Source organism: Petromyzon marinus, chromosome 24, assembly GCF_048934315.1.
Source record: "Petromyzon marinus isolate PM22_M1 ecotype Great Lakes invasive population chromosome 24, UKy_Petmar_22M1.pri1.0, whole genome shotgun sequence".
In the NCBI taxonomy this organism is placed as follows: Eukaryota; Metazoa; Chordata; class Hyperoartia; order Petromyzontiformes; family Petromyzontidae; genus Petromyzon; species Petromyzon marinus.
The window spans coordinates 11,613,245-11,636,609 of NC_133690.1; the positions used below are offsets into that span (position 1 = coordinate 11,613,245).

General features: G+C 46.3%; 1 protein-coding gene across 13 annotated transcripts in view; it reads right to left on the minus strand.

The window, feature by feature from the left end:
- The window catches only part of LOC116945543 (liprin-alpha-1-like), a 273,534-nt gene that overhangs the window by 151,387 nt on the left and 98,782 nt on the right, over positions 1 to 23,365 (minus strand). The window contains exon 1 of one of the 13 annotated variants that reach the window (XM_076069409.1): positions 19,915 to 20,612. The exons of the other annotated variants lie outside the window; for them this stretch is intronic. Within the exon in view, the coding sequence (XP_075925524.1) occupies positions 19,915 to 19,992 (78 nt within the window). The 5' untranslated portion in view covers positions 19,993 to 20,612. Of the gene's footprint in view, positions 1 to 19,914; positions 20,613 to 23,365 lie in introns of those variants that run through there. 13 annotated transcript variants of the gene reach the window in all.

Here is a 23,365-nt window from a genome sequence, read left to right on the forward strand (position 1 = left end):
AGCAAGGTCCTCTGAATTACAACCAACACGGATGAATTCTATCGATATCTGTCGGGATTTAAAGTATGGAACATTTTCTTGGAGGACCAAATTGTCGAATGTATTTTTTTCAGTCTCAATTACCGTGCGCAAATCTAAATTTTTGTTTACATGACGCGTGCTGCGAGGGCTCAGAACCGTCATTTTTAAAGGTGCCCCATGGTATTACAGTGATTCATCATCACTCACGAAGCATTCCACGCATGTACGCATTCCCCCCCCCCCCCCGTTTATGTGAATATCATGCCTTATAAATGCACGTGCGTGCATCACGGGACAAATGACACTTCGATTTTAATAAGCGTACATCATTTTGCAGTCAATACCAGATCTATGCTGAGTTATTACCATCATAAATGCTCAACGCTTTTAACTAGAGAGTTGCAGGCATTTTCATTATTTGAGTGCAGGAAGACAGGGCACAATACACTTGAATATATAGATCTCCATCTCTTTTCTAATATTGTACTTGCAGCTGCTGTCATTGATTTCAGAAATCCCTGCACTGTGACATTGAGCAGTTGTCATGCATAATTACGGAACACCAGTCGACACAAAACCAGGTGACTAGGCCACCCACACAAGTAATAACTTTTTAGGCAACTCCAGATAATTGGAATCTCAAGCCAGCTGCTGGCAGTCCATTGTGTAGAACTAAAGCAGGGCAACGTGGGCCCACACGTATCTCGGTGTGAATGAGAAAACGCATTTAAAAACTCTGCAGGAATGACACAGTCCGACAGATTTTCAAACACATCTCCCATCCGGCATCCGTAGTGCTAGCAGCCCAGTGGCACGCCTCAAGCCTTCGCTTTATCCTTTCACATATCTGCCTATTTATTTAACGTTAGCCACACTTGTTTATTCCAGGATATCGACAACAGAAGGGGGGGGGGGGGGGGGTAGAGTTAAGATGAGGGAGAGAGAAGTAAAAAAATTTGTGCCTTCTGCGGCATGCAATCATGTGCCCTCTTGGGGAGAACTCTGCTCGTCCGTCAGTGTATTGGTGGCCAAGGCTGTGGGTTATTATTAGTCATCCTGCACACATCTTATTCGCATTTGCTGGAAGTTTTTGGCGCATCCGTGTTGGCAGACTCGGGAGATTTTTTTTTAAAGACCCCAATCTGTGTTTTAAAGACGCGTCGTGTATTTTCCATATTCTTTCCATTCCGCCGGCTCACAGCAGCTGCTGTGGATTGGAGAGAAAAAAAACATTTAAAAGTACTTACTTGATGTTGTACGATTTTTTTTTGGCAATAAATTTAACTAGCAGTTGAATTTCTCGGGTGAACGCCAACATCTCTAGTGCCCAACGCTTACCCGATTTGGTGGCAACTACAAGAGGGATCTAAGATCATTATCACCGCTCGGTTTAACCTGAATAGCACGTGGGATGGTTGCAAGGCCAAGCTGGAGCGCGTGTGCTGCTTGTTGCAGAGGTTTGCACTTCGAGCCCAATGGCCACCCTGGTTAATACTGCAGGTGTATTAACCGAAATATAAATATATGCACCGTCTCCTTCGCAGAACATTTTAAAAATCCCGTGATGTTATTTGAACAAGAGTAGGCCACGTGTGCTGATGCCATTGTTAAATTTTGCCAAGCAAAAAAAAATCTGCTCTTTACTTAATTAGGTAAAACCAAAGCAACATCGGCCCTTAATGAGAGACTATACCCCGCACCTCCGATTAGCACGCTTGGCTATGTACGGTGCGAAATGAGTTCAACATACATACATACATTATGTGAAACATAGTGCCTTCATGAGAGCCTTGTGCTACAGGAATGGCACGAATACCCAATGTACAAGTATTATTCATTTATATTGCTCCACAGGAGCTCCAACCCCACTCGTGAAGTCACAAATTAAAACTGAGCCAGGGGTCGACCCAGCTCTTCCTTCATCTTGGGTCAAAAAAATGAACACCGCTCGGTGAGAAATAAATCGCAGTTACCCTACCGGTAGCCCGGTCCTGTCAGGGGAATGAGGAATTTCCACCACTGGCTAAGGACTGCCAGTGAAGGATGTGTGGGGGGCTGAAGCTCATTTGAGCGAGGGGACACCGTGACATTGACTTCAGGGGGATTGGCTTCCAGGTTACAACCTCAGTGATTGCTTCGGCATCCCAAGCACCTGGTTAATTATGCTGAACTAATATTCAATTCAGAAGTCTCTTTGCTGAGAATTTAGATGCTCTCTGAGCGAGAGAGAGAGAGGTGGCTACAATGAGCAAAAAACTGCTGTGTGTGGAATCCTTGCATGTGTAAACTGTACATGGGACAGAACCGTATAATGCCACGTTATTGAGCTACAGAAAGAGAAACGTTTAACCACGTCACCTGCATCTTTCATCAAAGGCCAGATGCTATCAGAATGTATTTTTATCTTAGACTTGGAATGGGTGAGCAACACTTCTCTATAACACAGAACACGAGACAATCATTTTTGGCTGCATTGTCATCTCATCAGGGAACCTCTGTTAAAAGAAGAACAGAACAGAGCGTGTCTATCAGATACAGACTGGATTCTACCCGTTCACAGGCTGGCAAAAATCACTCATATGTGACTCAGAACATACAAAATTAACGTCCTTATGTATATAACGTACAATATCCGTATATAATTAAGGCGTATATAATAACGGCAAGAGAAGCAGTAGAGCTGGTGAGATTAAACCAAATCATTTAGAGTCCACTGTTGTCATCGTGCGGGAAACCAAAGGATGACGACGACAACAACGACACCACAGTGTGTATATAATACCCATGCCAGACGTTACCTTGTAAAAGTCTGGGCTTGTAAAGATCTTTTGTGACTCAGAACTTGGACCAATAACCCCCCACCCCACCCCACCCCAAAGGTTTATAACGGGCTCGCGCTTTAATGTTTATACAGCGCCGTCACAATGTGCATGCCTTGGAACGCACGTGTAACATTCTCAGAAGGCAAACACGAGGCGGCGGTTTTATTCATAAAGCCGCGTATACAGGGGCGTGATTGTTTTCACTGCAGTTCTCAGACTGTCCCCTGCAGTGGTGGTAAAGGAGTCTATTGGGTATTGATAATGCATTGCGTGTATTGATTAAGGAACCTTGTTAATACGCGAAGTATGTTGCTCCATTGGAAAATTTCATGAGAAATGGTGGGGGGGGGGGGGGAGAAAGAAATCACTTAATAATTATGGAAATAATGACACCGGGCTTGTGGGAAAATTCAGGGCTACTCGTTTTTTTCTTCTTTAGCCATGAATGTTGTGAACTAAAATGTTAAACACAACTCAAACTGTGATGGCTCCTTAAAACATCTTAACCAGAGCAAGCAAGTGTCTTTGCTTTCTGCTCAGCGTAATAATCCATAACTCTCTGGACAAAGTAATGGAATTCAGGAAGCTTTGAACTTGCTTTTTAACTCAAACATGTAATGGGGGATAAGGTGGGGGGAGGCGCTGGGAAGGGGGGGGGGGGCTGGGTGGGGGTGGGTGGGTGGGTGGGTAAAAACGAAGATTTGATTCACAAAAGAAACGCAAAATGAATGTCAAAACTCGACTGAACATATGCGGCTTAAATTCAATGTGGCACGAGCAGAAATAAAACAGATGTATGATTCAAAAAAGGACGGGATGTTTTTTTGTTGTTGCCAAAATTGGAGGAAATAATTTTCTCGTCTTAAGCGCACGATAATGTTCAAACCCTGTGGTATAACACGCAGGCTTTCGCGTCCATGTGGAGGATGGTGGCGGGTTTAACGACACACTTATATTTATGCGATCTTACCCAAAAAAACCCTCTATTATGGACCCTGTGGTATATCACGCAAAACAACAGCTGGGGTGCTCCCGTGTTGCGTGCTTATCTCATTCGGCTACCGGAGCTGCAGGAGGAGAACTGCAATGGCAGATTGCAAGTCCTGCTAAATTGCGACACGTGTTTGAACAGCCTCTGGAAATAAATGATTTTTTGTGTAGGGGGGCATTGGTGCTTCGTGACAGACTTTACATTATGGAGAGGAAACTGCAGCAACGGGAAGAATACAAACAAAAACATCCGCAATATGAATTTTCTTTTTGTTTCAAGTATCAGGTTTTCACCAAACACAAACGCAGCGCACTTTTCTTTTCCAGACGTGAATTCCGTCCTCGAGAGAACAACATATGTTTCCGTTTTCAATGTTTGTAGAGCAAAGTGCCACCGCGTCTACATTATAAACCTCAAGTCGTAACAGCGTCTCTCAGCGGTCTTGGTCATTTCATTTCAGGAGCTCCCAAAGACAAGCAAAAGTAAGCCCTTATTTGTGCACAATCGTCCAAGGTAGTACATCGGATAACAGGTGACACTATTTTAATATTTGATTTTTTTCTCCCTCCCAATTACATTCCAATTGTGCTACTGGTGTCTGGGCAAGAAGCCAATAAATTCGTTCAGGGAATTCTCCATGGCGCAAAGCAATATCCTTCAGAAACGATCCTGAAGCGACATTACCGCTCCTTTGGTGCACATCCTTCGAGGGCCCATCTTACCACAGACTCCAAGGCTGCATTTCTAGGGCCCCGTGCAGTTGGGAGAGCAGTTCACTATGCATCGATCTCGCAAACAAATTATTCACAATGTTATAATACTGTGTTCTTACGTGTGCATTTTTAAGACGGCTAACCACCAAGTCACTTCATTAGCTGCCAAGTTCCTGCCCAGGATATTAGTGGTGGAAATCCAGGTAGGCCTGTTTGAGCCAGGTGAGAAATAAACATTCAAGGTTTCGCTCACTTTACGCGGGGTTCGGTTTGTGCAATTTCGCGTATATGCGCCTAACCTGTCTCTACTCCAAATTTTCGCTATATGCGGTTCGAATTCACTCGTACGCGACTATGCCAGTGTTCTTCGCTCGTTTTCAGAGTTGGGGCTACTTTTGCCAATAAAACATCAGTGTGAGGGCTGCCACACATTAAACAAAAAATTGGAGTTTGACAGCAACACGATGGGGGGGTGTTTTCACCGGTTGTGTAATGTCGGGGGCTGTATGTCAGGGGCCACACGAAAGGCCACCAGGGACCGCCAGTGGCCCGCAAGCCTTACAATGAAGAACACTGGGCTATGTGGTCAGAAGTGGGACAACATTGTGTGCGCTGTGTGTACTACATGGCAGGCAGCTGTCTCGTGCGGTGCATTGTGGGTTGGGTGACTGTGCGGTCCATTCTATGTGATTTTGCTTTGAGTGGCCTTTTGTTGGAACCATCTACCACATAGAGCAAGGAAAACCTGCACCAGGATAATCTTCTTTGCAAGAGCGGCTTGCTATCAGTGTTCTGACAGTGATTTTGGAATGCGTGCACATTAATGAAGCCTTGACAACAGCCCTCGCTTCAACACCTCCGATTAGCACGGTTGGCTATTGAAGGTGCGAAAAGAAGTTCACCATACAAACAACACATGAAACATTAATTAGTAATCTACAGTCCTTTGTCAATGCACTCCTGGATGAAGGCCTCTCCAAATCTTGTCAGTTATAGGGGTTGCAAGATGGGAAAGAGGCGACGGTGCAGGACCAATGCGGCGGACGTCACTTGGTCAGGAAGCGAACTCAGGTCGCCGGGTTGATAGCGCAGCGTGCAAACCTCTTTACCACCACTCGTCAATAGACGATGCAGACTAATTACGCGTGAAACGATGCAATGATTTACCGATAAATATTGATTGCTCGGCTCACTGTACACGAATTTAAAAGTGAGCATTGCTTGTACGAAGATGACATGCAACCCTGTGTGATGACCTTTCACCTGGGCTCGTGGAACATACGCAACTTCGCAAACAAGACGGAGCTAAATTGAAACGATACGAATGAGCTGGAGCAAATGAGACAAAAAAAATTGTGGACTCTTCAATGAAACGACGACCTTGATTCGAGACAATTCATCATATTGCTGCTGCTGGGGGGATATACTGTTACACATCTTCCTTACGCATAGCACACCAACGCGGGCTGTACATATCACATTTCCACGAAAGAATGCACCCACCGCTTTTAAAGTGCATTACCTAAAACAACTGCACAATGTCAGTTTTGTACATTCAAATGGACGAACGTAAACGCGAAGTAAAACTCTACAGCGGCCGTGCGCGTGAAAGGGAAATGATGCGTATCCTGAAAACATCCCCCGCTGATACTGTGATAGATGAATCATCATGGTTTCGAGCAACGTCCTTTAATCCCCACAAGGACTCTACGAAATGAGAATGTATTTGGTTTGGGAGGAAAGGGACTTAATAATTTGGATATTATTGGCTCGTCTGCAGGGAGAGAGCGGCAAAAGTGTGGAAGCTCAGGCTTTCGACAACGAACGCAGCTGTGCTCCACTTCAGAAGACGTTGCATCGTTAGTGCGGCGTGCAGTCTGAAAGGCTTGGTATCTCAATGCAAGATTGGATTCATGCAAGTGCCGAATAATATCATTACCGCCAGGATTACTATTGTCCGTTACTAACAGCAGACTCCAACGAAAGAAATACTGTTGCATGCACTATATGGTTTGTCTTTGCTGTACGGAGGCGGCAGTGGAGCAAGTATGACTGCCGACCCTATCCGATCGCTCTTCCCTCAAACACAAAGGTTTCCCTTTGGGTCTCCCGCTCCCCAAGTTTCCTCCAATCCACTCTAAAAAAAGCTCGATAAGAAAATGGTAAAATATCCCACGCATACGACCTACGTTAACATGAACATTGTAATGCAGCGAGGCTTTCCTGGGCAAAGTAAGAACAATTATTATTAAATTATGCCTACATTGAGAAATGTGTTTATAGCCACGGTTCAGCACAGAGTGTATAATAATGGCCTCCTGTAAGTGCATTCCTCCGAATACCAAAATCCATGACCAGAGAGGCAAGAGAGGCTTGCCATGGCTTAGAGCTCATCAATAATTTTAATTTTCCCAAGCAAGTCCTGCGTACGCTGGGAGATCACATGCACATGGCAGCCACGCATCCTCGTGCACCGCGGTAATAAATATAAATTAAGACATAATGATCAGTGTTCATCATTTTACATAGATATAGCAGACCAGTGGCACGCAGGGCAGCTGAATTAAATGACTACGCAATCAACAAAACTTGTATCATGCGGCAGATTTACCATAGTCTTCAGATTACAAGACACTCCGCAAAGCAAGATACACCCTAAACGTGTGTCCAGTGACAATAAGGTTAGACAAAAAAGGTGTCACACACACCTATGGGATTATAAAATGAACGTCTAAATTTTGCTTTGAAATTAAGGGGGGGCGGGGATCATGCATGTTATAATCCAGATAAGTTGCCGAGTGCTGCTTCTGTGCATGGATGTTAACGAAAACAAATGTTGTTCTCATGGTTATTTATCCACAAGAGCCTCACTGAATCAGGGGGCTCCTGGCCATGTTTTCACAGTAGGGTGGGGGGGGGGGGGAATTGGCACGTACATTTCCAACGGAGTAATTTTTTGTTGCAAATATGGACCGTGAAGCAGCAGGCGCATGACTGCACCGCCCTTGCAAATGACGTCACGGGACCTTAACCGTCGACTGTGAAGCAGATGGCACGTAGTATCATTGCTGTGGTTTTTAACACAACCGCGGCAATAACCAGGGCGGCCGCTGCATTCCAACCGTGAACCTCTGCAGCAAGCAGCGACCGCTAAGCATGCCCCTTCGTTGCGAGAGGCGCCACCGTGATGCTGAGATGTTATCTCCCTCGCCTGGTATGCAGGATGTCGTGGGTTCGATCCCGACCCCTGTCTATTTGGAGTTTGCATGTCTCTCCCCCCATGGTTGCGACGATTTTTCTCTGGGTCCTCGGTTTTCCCCACCACATTTAGAATAAACATTCGTTTAGAGCATTTGGCTGCTATAAATCTCCACGTGATACGCCGCTTCATTGAGCTATCATTTGTGATAGCCAGGTCGCTTATGAAAAAGAGCTATATAGCTCGGTGGGCTTTACGTGGAAAAAATGAAAATAGTAATAGAGATGCACTGATGCTGCAAGCTAAAAACCTTCATCGGCTCTTATCGAATAGTTTTGCTCAATCCTCAAACCGCATGAAGGGTTTTTTTTTCTGCACTGCGGGCATTTCATTTCCTGCCGATGACGGTGACGGCCACTCCGCCACCCCCCCCATATAATGTACTGATGTGGTAAACAAAAGTAGTGTGCCCGTGTCCCTCGAGGCTTCTGTCTGCAGAAACAAAGAAAAGCCATGTCCCCAAAAAAAACCACCAGACAGGCGGAGCTGCCAAAAGAAAAATCATTGGTAAGCAGTGGATCATTGCATGCGTGCTTGTGAGAAATGTGTTGACGTGTGTGCGTGTGTGTGTGCGTGCGTGTGTAATGCACAGCGTCAGAAATCCGTATCAGACACTGGACCTTCCCCGGGTCAACTCGGCCTAAAACGAGAACCCGGCATTCTGTTTCGGTGTAGAAAAGACATGTGGTCGCTACCAACACTTGCTCCAACGTTCAACGCAGCTAAACTGGAGATCTTGCATTGTCAATCGACAATTAGCATGCACCGTAGACGCATCACCAAAGCAACATTTCACTTTCCCGTAACAGAAAGCAACCGACAACAACATCCCAGACGTAATGAGCCTTTGCCAACAGAAACCAACAAGCTATGGCGATGGCACAGACAACAAACGCAACTCGCGTAGATTAATTTCACGTATATTAATTTAACGAGCGTGTGTTTTGTCAAGATTTCCATGCATTTACGCTCGCAGAATTTCCCCTGCCGATACAGACCGGAAGCACTCGGGCCACATTAGAGGTTCCCTTGTTGAGTACACCAGCGAAACGTCTCGAACTCAAATTGTAAATGTTATGGGTTTACTCTCCAGCGCACGGATGTGCTGAATTAGTAACAAATTGTCACGTTTTGTTTACGTGACAACTAATTGGCTGTGTCGGGTGGTGGCGGGTTCAACGACACATTTATACTTACGCGGCTCTAACTCAGAAAAAAATATTTATTATGGACAGACACACTTGTACGGCCTTCCGGTGGAAAGCATAACGGGACATCACTCCATGCATCCTGAATGCGATGAAGTATTTGCGGAAGCAGAGGCACAAACCCTCCCCCCCTGGCTTGTGTGCGACAGGGCCACGGCAGGCTGGGGGAGAGGCATCGGAGGGGAAAAATTAATCCCACTTACAGCACGACCGCGATGAGCATGTGCACAGCTGGAGTGCTGGCCCGCTAAAGCGACGGAGAGTGAACGCAAGCCAAGCGCCCTCCGCCAACCGGGCCACGTAGTCGGCCCCCGCGTGGACATTAACAGACTGGAGGTGAGCGCGGTGTGGGAGGCTGGGCAAAAGGGGTGTTGTGACATCAGCTTTGAGATCATTGGCCATACGGCCAATCGCACGGCGTCATATATGTACGCCGAGCTTCTTTCGCGCCGTGCGTAGCCAATTGGGCTAATCGGAGGTGCGGCGTGGCAAGGACAACAAACTTAACAAAAAAACACAGCAGTGACGTTCTTCTTCTGCACGACGCCACGGGTTCAAATAATATCGACCGAGCACTGAATCAGAGCGTCTTTGGGCAGATGAGCAACACTAAATACACAAGGATTACGGTATTATTTACCTTGCATTTAACAAGGATGGGCTGTCGCATTAGAGCCCCCAGGCTTTCCTCTCATCACTCGAGATGCATTAATTGACTCTCTGAATAAGGGCGAAAGGAATGTGAGATGTTTGTATGCATATTTATTGATTCGTTTATGTAATCGTCCCTCATTTGTGCATTTTTACCGTTGCATTTATTAATTTCTTGTTTTTATGCATTCTACAAGCACATATTTAATCAAGTTGAAAAGACGTAGCTTGAGCAACTGTGAAAAATATACATATTGCAAAACTTTGTACCTGGCCAGTAAAAGTACAGTCCCGAAATTTGTGGAATAATAATGGTCAGTCTGAATATTTACTATGACCAAGGTGGACGATAACATGAACACCAAAATAATCACCTCAAAACCATTGAATACATATTTACAATATGCAGATCGATTACAGGCATGTGCTGCGCTTTCCATTTCCCAACGTTCACAAATGCTGAAGGCCACCAAAATATTACGTAGACTTGTATCTCAGCGATAAAGATTACGTTAAATCCGGCAGGCTAAAGTGTTCACAAATATAAGCTGGAATCCATGTTTTGATATCTCACCTAAATCAGGCTCAGCGTCACCGAAGATTGTAAACGTGTGCGTGTTTAAACGAGAGTGTGTCAACCAAAATGAAAAAAAGAAAGTGAGAAATATTGACTTGTCACAAAAAGGCATCCAAACATGCTGAAGAAAACCATACTAAGAAGCAATAATATTGTTTAAAAAAAAAACGTACGAATAAAGTGATGGTATAGTAATTTCCATGCAACAACGGCGGAAGCTGAATGCAGCCATGTGCCTGACAGATCGTGGAATTCCATCACCAATGTCCGTAATTTATCTATGTCGTGCAACACATTAAGGCCATGGGAGAGCACAAGTACTGGACAAACAAGCGGAAAGTGGCTTGTCCACTTTCGACAGCGTGGTCTCAAAAGAGAGGCGCAGAAAGCACGCGCGGCTTCTCAAAAAATAAAAGGGAACATCATCAAAGGAAGCACAGGTTCATAAATTCTCATTCCACCAAGAATCAGACGACAGCATTTCAACAGAGCCCCACATCTCGGGCAGAAGCAGCTCGCCGGGTTCCGCTTTGATGAGATCCCAGAAAGACTCAGCCGCATGCTTTCAGCGTGAAATGAGCTTCGACGGAGTCTCGGTAAAAGTCACTTTTCCCGGAGAGAGAGAGAGAGGGGGGGGCACTTAAAAGTGCTCGGTTTTGCCTGTCGAAATGCACGGCGCCCGTTCGGCACACCGGGACGAAGCCGACGGACCGCCCACGCCGTGGGAGCGCGAGAGTTTGGGACCGTCAACCGCCACGTCATAAAAACGGTGACGCGTTTTAAATGTACCGTACCAACAGTCAAATCATTCGTGGTAAAAAGGTATTTTTGTTGTGTTATATCACGTAAATATTAATGTGTAGTTAAGCCCGCCACCACCCAAAGCCAATAAGGAAGGTTTGTCATGTAAACAAAACGTCCCAATTAGCTACTAGGTCAGCACACTGGTGTGTCCTTAACACTAGTGTGTGCTGAACTAGTAAATAATGGGCAGTTTTGATTACGTAACCTTACTAATTGGCTGTGTCAGGTGGTGGCGGGTTTAAGACATTTATATGCACGCGACCTGACCAAAAAACCTTTATGGATAACATTGGTCGCGAAACCCTACGTGTTAAACAGTCAAATCATTGTATACTACCAATTCAGCGAAACGAACAAATGTAGTACGCACGTTCGTTTGATTTGCTGAAGCAGCAGGTTACGTTAATTATGTGCACACTAATGCGAATATCGAAATCTATTACTTTCTCTAAGGCCCCGCAGTGTTTGCATTGGCTCTTGCTTGTAACATCTAGATTGCACGTGGCAATAGCTTACTGATGAGTGCCAATACCATTAAAAACCATACCCATATCTGTAAAATTGGTAAATAGTAACCGTAACTTTTTGTTTGTTTTAACCTTTCAACAAATACTGTATTGTGTATCAGTTAATGATGTACACATTCACACACGTTGCAAGGTCTTTCGCTCCGAAAATGTGTTTGGGTTTAATACCAAATGCAACCCAACTTCTAGAACCAAACAAAGCAGATCAAATTTTGATTTAAAGCTTTCGTGACTGCAGCAATTCATATTCTTAGCTCTTTCGGTAAAGTCACGTTGAAGGGAAACAATAAAAATAATAAAATCTATATAAAACAATAAAAATTCTCACGACGTTTCGACCATAACACTAACGGTCGTCATCAGGTGTGTCGGTTTGCAGATCAAGTAAGCATGCCAGGTGTTTCCCTAGATTTGATAAGCATTCGGTGGGAGGCTTATAAACCTGCGATTTCGTTAACAAAGCAATCACGCCCCGGGTTCCACCGAACCGCAGAGGCAAGCAGAAGAGCGGGTTAATTGGGAGAGGAGTCAAATCCCTGTTTGTTTTTCCCAATTAAGAGTCGTCGCTGTACGGGAGATGTGCGATTCCTAACGTAGTTTGCTCACGTAACATTTATTCCAACATTCCCGTGGCAACCATTACTAAGGTGGGAGGATCAGAAGCAGAGTATTTTTTTTAGACAGCTAAGTGAACCCGATGACATCCTCCAGGTCAAAGCGTGGCCCTTAATGACTCCGCTATAGTGCACGCTCCCCCCCCCCCTGCACTGTGCACACATCCTATTGTCTTATTAATGAACTCTTCCAGTATTTTTCCACTTGCTTTTGGCAATTCCGCTAAGAGGCTTTTAAATCTCTTAGCGCTCGCCTTGGCCCTAATTGCGAGCATGCTAAGATTTTACCGTCACTAAATGAGCGTAATAAACAAACAATTATCAAGTCAAATTAGGAAATGAATGGGTTTGTTCTTTTGTCACTTAATTTACACAATTATTATGATAATCACAATGTGGTCCAATTATAGTCGAAGCTAATAATTATTATAATTATAATAATCAATGATCATAAGCCATCATTATGGCTAATCTTACATTTTCTGACAAACCATGAATGTGTTCAGCAATGACATAGTCCAACGTTTTATACATTACTTTCATTAAATAGTATTACGAAGCACGTTGAATGAGGAGCAATTCTCTGACTAGATACAGACAAAGAATAGCCAATTTTCTTCCAACGGCACAGAAACAATATCCTACACTCAAGCACAGACACGCACGCAGATATAAAGTACCGTCTCTGTGGTGGTTATGCACGTGGCCGGTAATCCAGCAGTGTGGAGGCCAGGGTTGGTGGGGATCACACAAACGCTGTGAACCGCCCGCTTGCCACTTGTGTGGAGGTGCCACACGGAGACTTGCCAGGAGAAGGCGGTACACGCAGCAAGCGGACGAATCTCCGTGCGGTTTTCCAACCGCACGGAGATGGAGCGCTACTGCTCTCTTCTCGCGCGTGCGGTGCTCCGGGTTTTCTCCCACACGTAGAAATGTTGTCGGTAAATGAACAGAAAAAAACTTCTTAAAACAAAAACATCTTTTAATAAAATAAATAAATAAACCCGATGAAGCAGGCCCCTCCTGAAAAAGAGTCCTTGGACTATCACAAGATATATAAATAACAATTATCATTTTATTATCGTTATAAGATTGATCAAGAGTTAGCAGCAGGCGAGCTGTTAATCGGACCAGAAAATTACAACGAATCAGGGGTGGGGGGAGAAAAGCTCTGTAAAAGCAATAATTGACTTAGTCACCACTCTTGCAAAACTGGTAACAATGCACCAGCTCATTTTTACACGGTGCATTTTTACGTACGAACATGTAAAGTTGTACATACGGCATATACGTCCCCAAATATATACGCATTTTATTTGTATTTATGCATGCATGCATGTGTATGTATGTATACACATACCAGTCTGACCTTCCAATGCCTAGAGAAAATACCACACTTAGCCAAGCTATGTGCTTACACATATCTGTAAGCAGTGCTTTCATCATTGCTTCGATATTAGAGTTAGGGTTCGGTGTTGTGGCGTTAACGTTTCCCTACAACAGTACCCCCTATAGCTAGCTAGACGTCACCTTACCCCACTCAACATTCACCCTTTCCCGTTCCGATGACGTACGTGATGACGGACATGTACACGTACGTCATCGGAACGGGATCGGAACTGAACGGCCGCGCGGAGAGGGTGTGTGGCACAGTTTGGCGCCAGCTATCATGCTAGTGCGGCGATCCTGTCCCTGCAGATCTCTGCGGTGAGTACAATTTCTTTAAAAACAGCAGCGTTCCGAGATTCAGCGGTGAACGGGAGATCCACCCTGCAACTCGCAGACTGTCTCGGAACGAGAAAGGGTTCATTACGATTAGCCCTAGAGCGTGTTCACTTACGAAAATACAATAACGGCATCCACAGAGACAATGCTAATATGTTCACTAAAGCATAGAGGGGTTCTAGTTTTTTTTTGGTTGGCTCGAGGTGCGATGTAAGGCCTCTCAGACAGATGGGTTTGCATGTCTGAGCCATATGGCCTGTCACTAATGATTACCTCGTGTGCCCAAGACACCCACCCACCGCGCCCGTGCCCGCCCGCCCGTGTCGCGTGTGCCCCACGGAGCACTGCCCAGGGTGATGCACCGCAGAAAAAGCGGCTCGCTCAGCCAATCCCCGACGCCATGTGCCACTACACGCCAAACCACCTCTAACGGCGCCTTCCGATCCTTGTCATTTTGTACGTCTTCGCACGCAGACGCTTGCGTGCAGAGAGGGCAGTGGTGGCCAATCGTTCCAACAGCGGACGCCCGCATCGTTACAAAACTCTCCGTCGCCTCGTCTGCGAGTCTGTCCGGTCAGTCGCGGAGCTTGCTTGAGCAACGTTCGTCATGCAGAGTCGGGTCGGGCAAGTACTGAGCAGAATGAGCCAGGGACGTGCGGTGTTGATGATGAGCTATGTGCAGCCTATGGCCTTTGACATCAATGTTCAACCCTGTGTCAATCCAGTGCTGGATGAATCAGAATGTTTATTATGGGATGCTATTAGCATGCTGCTAGCATGAATATCGCTATAAATATAAAAATGGAATAAAAAAAAATAAAGTATTATTCTGGAGAAATCCAATGAGATGTGGAGCTCCTTTTCACAGATGTCCAGTAGGGGCGGGTAATAAAGTTACAACAACAATAAAGTTACAACAACAATACAAAAACACTATCGGAGTGCAAAGTTAAGAAGAGGAAAATAAATCACTAAAAATAACTACGTTAAATAGATAAAGTATATAAGCACACCAATTTCCAAGTTTGGATGAGGGTCTTTCCACTCTAGATGATTTAAAAAAAAAATTACCAGTATTTATCAGGAAGCAAATCTTACGGGGTTTTTTTATAAGTTTTGAAACGCTCGTTCAGCTCCCATATTATTTGCCGATGAGAAAAAAAAAAGTTTTGTAAACAAGAAATATTCCGGTAAGATGTGGAAGAACAAATGTAGTCTTTGGGGGAGACTTGGACGATTTCAAATTCTTGGGAATGTTTTTGTAAATTTAAAATGCAAATAAACAGATGCCCATCGAGACCACCGAACTGCACACGAGGAATGCACGAGATGATCGCGGTCGCGGTCACAATGCTTCGCGCGCTCAGAAAATCATGAACCCGTGAGCTAAACCATCATCTGGTTACCGAGCGTGATTTTGAAAGTTGTGAGTTCACTTGAATGTAGAATTATTACCACTGGGTTCAAAGCTGTTACCAGGAAATAAGGCCCTCCCCCCAATGATGGTTTGAGGGGAAAAAAAAATTCGGCTCAAGAGCCTTGATACTTTTATTAATTTCCAGGATGATCTTACATGGGATGTTTGCCCAATTCCATATTTTTTGTCTGTGTTGGAGGAAACCGGGATGCCCAGAGAAAAGGACATGACAGTTTTCTTCCAACATCATAATCATCAAATTTTGATTTAAAGCTTTCGTGACTGCAATAATTCATATTCTTAGCTCTTTCGGTAAAGTCACGTTGAAGGGAAACAATAAAATAATAAAATATATATTAAACAATAAAAATTCTCACGACGTTTCGACCATAACTCAAACGGTCGTCATCTGATCACAAACGGTCGTCACCTGATGATGACCGTTTGTGTTATGGTCGAAACGTCGTGAGAATTTTTATTGTTTTATATATATTTTATTATTTTATTATTTCCCTTCAACGTGACTTTACCGAAAGAGCTAAGAATATCATAATCATCATCAGCCATGACCAATCCACTGCTGGATGAAGGCCTTCGCCAAGCCACCTCTCGGAGTTCCTGTGACGTAACAATCTTTGTAGCACCTGCCCACGAGCCAATTCCGTCGCTCCATCTTCACGGTAGACCTCTTGGACACCATTCCATCATCGTTCCGTCATGAATTTGTCGTGAGAGTTTGTTGTGAGAGTCCAACGTGAGTCCGTCGTTCGTCCCGATCAGCGGCCATCATCCCTGCGAGCTGTGTTTCCTACCCAAGCGTGCATCACATTTTCTTAACAGTCCACACGCTCTCTCAAACTTGAGTTCGACATTCTAATCGATGCGATCCTCTTTCTCTCTCTACACGAGAGTGAAAGGCAAGAACACCACACAAACTCTGGTGAGAAACCTGGGTGCTGTCCTGACTCCTACAGGCATAGCAATTTTGCCCTGAAAAGGGGGTGCGCCTCACGGAATGGCCCCATCTGCGAGTGCATCACCAACCCCAAGCCCCGCTGGACTACAGGCACGTGGCATTAATATTACTGTTTGTGCGCACGACAGCAGCTGTATATATTCGTAGGTCACCCATGGTGGGGTAAAGTGTGGGTATACCCTGCTTGTCTAGATCGCCAGTACGGAGAACAATGCCACATTCTCCTGACAAGTCACAGATTTAACCTGAGGTTGATGACCATGTGCAATGCTCGATTACTTTTTGCCACTTATAATTACAATTGCAGTCTTTATTTACACAAACGTGCCGTTACTCTTCACATCGTTAAATATTTAACACGAGGGTAATTAATGTGAACGTCACATACGAGGAAATAACGGTGTAAGGCTTTCCAACAATTCAAATCAGTTTAATTATATTAGTCAACGATGTGGTCTGCTTTGGAAGATCAAGAAATCCTATTAACGTTGCTAATCTTTACAACACCGTTAAGAAAATGATCACGTAGTAACTTTAAGCGAGGGTGTTAGCTGTGGCTCAACGGTTAAAAACAACAGAAATAGATTTCACGGTGTCTAATTAGCCACCAGATATATACGCAGTACGATGATTGTGAATTCGGATCTTTTCTTTCACAAGGTCACAGATTTATTTGAATTTCGCATCTCTTATTTTATATTTACGGCAGTGCCTTTAGCTTAAGGCAATTAACGTTGTTAAAAAAAATAATTTAACAAAAAACAGGGATTCAGATGGCAGGGGCAGTGCAAGGGCCGGGATTGAGTGACCACAACAGAGGTCACACACGGGGGGTGGGGGTTACGAAAGGGCAGCAGGGGAGGGACGGGAAGGAGTGGAGGGGGCGAGGGGAGGGAAGAGGAAGGGAATAGGCGATGGAGAAGAAGAGGTGAGAATTTGAGAGAGATGAACGAAACGAGGTTAAGGAGGGCGACTGCATAACGTAGAGGGAAAGTGTTGATTCTATGGGCAGTGTTGAGTCTGGGTAGTCGTGTTGAGTCTATGGGCAGTGTTGAGTCTGGGTAGTCGTGTTGAGTCTATGGGCAGTGTTGAGTCTGGGTAGTCGTGTTGAGTCTATGGGCAGTGTTGAGTCTGGGTAGTCGTGTTGAGTCTATGGGCAGTGTTGAGTCTGGGTAGTCGTGTTGAGTCTATGGGCAGTGTTGAGTCTGGGTAGTCGTGTTGAGTCTATGGGCAGTGTTGAGTCTGGGTAGTCGTGTTGAGTCTATGGGCAGTGTTGAGTCTGGGTAGTCGTGTTGAGTCTATGGGCAGTGTTGAGTCTTTGAGTCTGGGTAGTCGTGTTGAGTCTATGGGCAGTGTTGAGTCTGGGTAGTCGTGTTGAGTCTATGGGCAGTGTTGAGTCTGGGTAGTCGTGTTGAGTCTAAGGGCAGTGTTAGAGTTTATCGGTAGCAGTGTTGAGTCTATGAGTCGCAGTGTTGAGTCTATGGGCAGTCTGCTAGCAGTGCTGAGTCTATGGTGCAATGCTGAGTTGATGTGCAGTGCTGAGTCTATGGTGCAGTGTTGGGTCTATGGGCAGTGCTGCTTAATGTGGAGGGGAAGTTTATTCCAGTGGAGGGGTGCAAACAGGGAGAATGATCGAAAACGAGATTGGACACAGGGGAGGAGGAGGGACAGAGGGAGACAGAGGAGATTTGAGCAGGATGGAAACAAAGCTTCAGTGAGGTCCTCAGCAAGAGCCATCGGCTGGAAATAGGCGTTAATCCCTCTCTCGCGATGCTAAAGACCTCGCGACGTGACCTCGTCACGTGACCCCCCTCCAAGAACCGGGAACATCTCGAAGGCGCCGCGTCACGGGAAAACGCGCGATGCGCGTAAACTCCGCGGCAACCTTTGGCAAAGCACGGAGTCTGACGTGGGGCGAGGTCCGACGTTGCAACGACGAACGCTGGCCGCCCCGTGCGGTCGCGATGTTTACAGAGCGCTTCTGACACTGCCGGCCTACGGCAGCGGTGGCATCGCGTCACACGCACGACAGATCGTTTCCATTTGATAATGACACCCACGCAGAGGTGTTGTCCGAACGCTCGAATTGCACAACAATGACGCAGGGGCTCGTGCGTGCGTGCGTCAAGGAGCGACCACGTCGTAACGTCGTCATCGTCGCCGCGTCTCGTCTACGGAAGAACCAAGGAAAGTGTCGCAACGCAACAGGCGGAAGCATTTGCATTTCAACGTGAAATGCCCCGCATAAAGCGATGCGGAATATTGTGCGAACAGAGAAGAAATAGCACGTGTGTAAATATATAAACACGTAAACGATATACTTATTTGCAGGAAGGCTACACATGTACAACTTTAAGACCAAGAGCTTGAACGTGTTTAAGAGCACGCAACGTATGGCTTTTTGCATACATTTAATGGGATAAATTAAATCCGCTGCGTTTTAATATTTCACATTTGTCTAAATCACGGACACGGCCTTTTCATTGGCGGTACCACAAGAGGCCAATAGCGACCAAGTGCAGACAGACGCCCACGCGCATACAGACGGAGCACAAGACTGTAAACTCATTGTGGTACATGTGGACAGACGGGGCCTCGCCATAGGAATGAGCAATTTCCATCGGTAATTTCAGTCACGCAAGACACGCCACATGCTCGTTTAGGGAGAAAGTGACTTGTTATGGCGCCAAGGGATTTAAAATCGTGCGCTAAAGTAGTCACAATAGTTGCAGTGGCTATCAGGATCGAATAGTGTATGAAGAAGAATGCATGTGTGTGTGTGTGCATGTTGAACTTCTTTCGCACCGTACGTAGCAAACCGTGCTAATCGGAGGTGCGAAAGCAGATGCAAAGAAACACATTGTTAAACAATGGGACAAAAATCACTTGAGCAAGGCAACGTAAAGCTAATTTTCAAAGAAGCATCGTTGACACTCCAGTATAACAAAGATCTCCCCGTATAGCCTTTGACAGACTGTTGGGACAAGTGCTGTTAGTGTGCACCTATGAAGGCTGGAACGGTACACGAGAGGATAGGTGGCCAGCACCACGCCCGACCGCCTTTGTCTCCCTACTAGGTGATGTTTACACACCGCACCAGGTACTCATTTGAGGCTCAATCGACCTAGGGAAGGCCCAGGAACGGTTCAAATATTTGTCACTGGTGTTGGCCATGAGCGGGAATCGAATCTGGGTTGCTGGGTTTATAGCGCAGTATGCTAACCGCTACACTACCACTCCAATATAACAAAGACAAAGATCCCCCCGTATAGCCTGAACAGACTGTTGAGGCAAGTGCTGTTAGCGGGCACCTATGAAGGCCGGCACAGCACACAAGGGGGTGGGTGGTCTAAACCACGCCCGGCCACCTTTGTCTCCCCAGTGGCAATGTTTAAATACCGCACCAGGTACTCATTTGAAGCCGAGTCGTCCTAGGGGAGGCCCAGGACCGGTGTGGATAATTGTCACTGCTGTTGGCCGTGAGCGGGAATCGAACTCGGACCGCCGGGTTCGTAGCGCAGCGTAGCGCTGACCGCTACACCACCGCTCCCCACTCCAGCATAACGGACACACACAAACGCACGCCGTGTGGCTGTCTCTCTCTCTTACCTGGAACGTGTAGAATCGTGTCCCGTTCGTGAGGTGCACCTTCATCGAAGGCTCGGGGCTCATTTCTGAGAAAACCATTTTCTCTTTTCAGCAGGAATGTCACAAGGAGACACTTACGAGCCCGCCCCGAAACTTAGAAATGGAAAACAAGCCGAGGGTATGATGAAATTAAGGAGAAGAAGCAGAAAGAGACCAACAGACAGTCCTGGGTTTATATATATTTTTTTGAACAAACCAGATTCACAAATCAAATCTTGACGCCCCCTCCACCCCTCTCCTCGCTACTTTTAACGGATGGCCCCACAGACGAGCGTGCGACTTCAGAGAACGCCTGCCACTAGCGACATCGGTCAGTTGTTTCCGAGGATCGCTCGCATGACGCTGGCAGCCAAAGCCATCGACGGCTCTGTTGCAAGAAGAGCCCCACCGCTGCTCCTAGACACCCACGCCCACTCCCAGCGTGGTGACAATTTACATTTTTTTCTCGAAGCCGGCGCTGGGAGGCGTAGCCAAGCGTTTGCTCGATCGAACCGGCAGAAGAGCGAGCGCAAACGAGCGAGTGAGCGAGCGAGCGGGCAAGCGCACGCCTCTTGGTCGGCCACTCCCCGCGAAAAGGGCGCGCCGGGGGTCTGCCTCGCGCTGCCGATAATCGGTGGTCGGCGGCGGCCAATGGTACGCAAGCGTCGGGAGCGGACGACGCCACCCCCATGGCCCCCCCACCCACCTTCTCATCCAACGCTCCCCTTACCAGCCATCGGCCAACGGTGCGGCATGAGAGGCTGTGTGTGTGCGTGTGTGCGCGATCGGGCGCCGCGGGCATAAACAAACCCACGCCCCTGCCCGCTGATAAATGTGCGGCATTAGGAAGGCGCGGGGATTCCATACATCACGTCGATAATTCCCCCAACGCTGGTCGTGGCGATAGCTTTCACTTACGTGTGGGGGGGGGGGGGGGGCAGAGGAATGCTCATTGTACAACGCGTTATGCTCGTAAAGAGCGATAATGGCGCGGCGGTGATGAAGGAGATGTGGAATTAAACGCAGCGCTGGCTTTAAGCGATGTGCGCGGAGATGTGGATTATTCCCTGAGAGATGAGCCCGTTAAAATAACGTCTATTTTAAATATACTGAGTCCGCAATTGGTAAATGAGGTATTTTCATGGTGCATTCTGGCTGTGTTTTTTTATATGAAGTATGCACAGAGAAATAACACCACAATTGAAATGTGGAATTACCATTGCTGGTCCAGCCTCACACAACCTTACCACCACCAAATATAATCGACAGCTATATATATATTTGAAAAGGCATCTTGTTGACGAAATCCAGTTGTTAATGCTCATGCGTAATAAAAAAATGTGCAGGCACTAAGTAAGCTTAAACAAAATATAATTAAACGTGACACACCTTTCAAACACAGCATTGAATGGAAGGGTAAAAAAAAGTGTGTCCTGACTAGAAAAGTCTTTCCAAGCTGGACTCCATACAAGCTGATGGGCATGCGTGACATGGGATGGGGCGAGCGATGTGGCGAGATTTTAACTACCTCGCCTGGTTCGATCCCGACCCCCAAAGCCTCTATATTTGAAATTTGATTGTTCTCCCCGTGATTATGTGGATATTTCTCTGGGTCCTCCAGTGTATCCCCTCCACGTTTAGAATTAACAACGACGCGTTTAGAGTTATTTGGCTGCTACTAATTTCCACACGATGACGAGCCACTTCGTTGAGCTATCATTTGTGATAGCCAGGTCGCTTCTGAAAGAGAGCCGTATCGCTCAGTGGGCCTTATCTGGAAAAATAAAAAAATGTTGAGTTTTTTGTTTAGTTTTAGTTTATGTTCTATCGTGTCTGCAGAGGGGTCCTGCCTTGTGCAAGTCCAACGTGGCCTTGGAGGAAAGACAGGCGGGGGGGGGGGGGTGCATTTTTGTGACACGAACGATTGCAACGGAGCGCGGCAGCCGCGGCGGCAGCGCCATCGACGAGCGCTCGGCACGACAAAAGCGTGCGCTGCGGTTCTCGAGCGAAACTCTCCACCGCCACGCCGCTTCGTCGCCCCATTCCCGTAACCACGACCGCCGCCGCCGCCGCCACACGAGATATACGAAGAGGACCTTTCAGCGCCAGCCGCCGCACAGCCGGGCCCACGGCGCGATGGCAATGGGGCAATTGTTGCATCCGCCGCGGTGCGTGAGGAGCAGCAGCCTTCACGTCAAGATACGGGCGCGCAAACTGCTAAATACGCGTCAAGCCGTCTTCCCCCCCGGAAGCCTACCCAGACAGCCGGTGTTAATGAATGCTAACTCGAATGGTTACGGCCACGCTGGCAGATGTGCCGTGTGTGTGTGCGTGCGCGAGCTCACGGCTCATGCCATCGCTTAGCAAAGCTGACAACAAAAAAACAGCGAGGAAAAGAGAAAAACGGTCGGGCTGATTTCACCCAAGCGGTATTTTTGGCAGTTCTTGTTTTTAAAATGCTCTTTTTTTACAAACATGTGTGATACCGCATTATCAAAGGATACAAAAGACATCAGTTGCAAGGTGTTCATTTAAGTTTTCACAAAGAGCGCTGGTAATAAACCCCAATACACAGTTGTTGCGCAGAGGTAACTGATGTCACAATGGTGGCATTCCAGAGGGTTCTTAGTAAACGCCTTTGTCAAGGCACTTTACTTCTCCCACCTAGCTTAAAGGACGCTGCGAATCTTAGCAGCGTTCATTGAAGCGCTGTCGTCCCGACAGTTCTGTTCCTTCACCTGAAGAAGGCTACTTGTGTTGTGGCCGAAACGTCGTGAGAATTTTATTTTAATATGTTTTATTTGTATTATTTAATTTCCATTCTACGTGACTTTACCGAAATAACCAAGAAGATGCACCCCCTGCTCCTTCACCTTCCCAGTTGATGGCACGCGTGGCGTATTCGGCGCTTGTGGAGGAGACTTCAGGGGGCCATGATTTTAGTTTGTCAAGGGGGATCGTTGTTACGTTGCTCTATAACATCCCTGCATAATGATACCCCCTCGGCTTTCCGTGATTACGGTCCATCAGGTGCACGCAGCAGCGTGCAGTGGCTTAACTTGCACACGCATTGAGGAGATCATTAATCTAGGTGAGGTGCACCCCAAGGGGTTATTGCGAGAACTGGAGTTGAGAAACACTGCGCTGGACCATACTTCACCATGCAATGGTCGGTGCGCGTTTGTGAATGATAATCGACCCAACAGAAGAATGTAGCATGGCCATGCAGGCAGCATTTCGGGTGGAAAGCATATATTAATAAGCATACGATTAGGTCAACTATTGAAGGGGGATTGTGATCAAGAGGATGAAATAAAGAGGTGAGCAAGAGATTTTAAAATGATTAATTTGACAATTAAATGCAACATAGCAACGTGCTCAGAGAAGAAATGTTGCAATCAGTGCAAATTAACGTGTTAAGCCATATGAATCA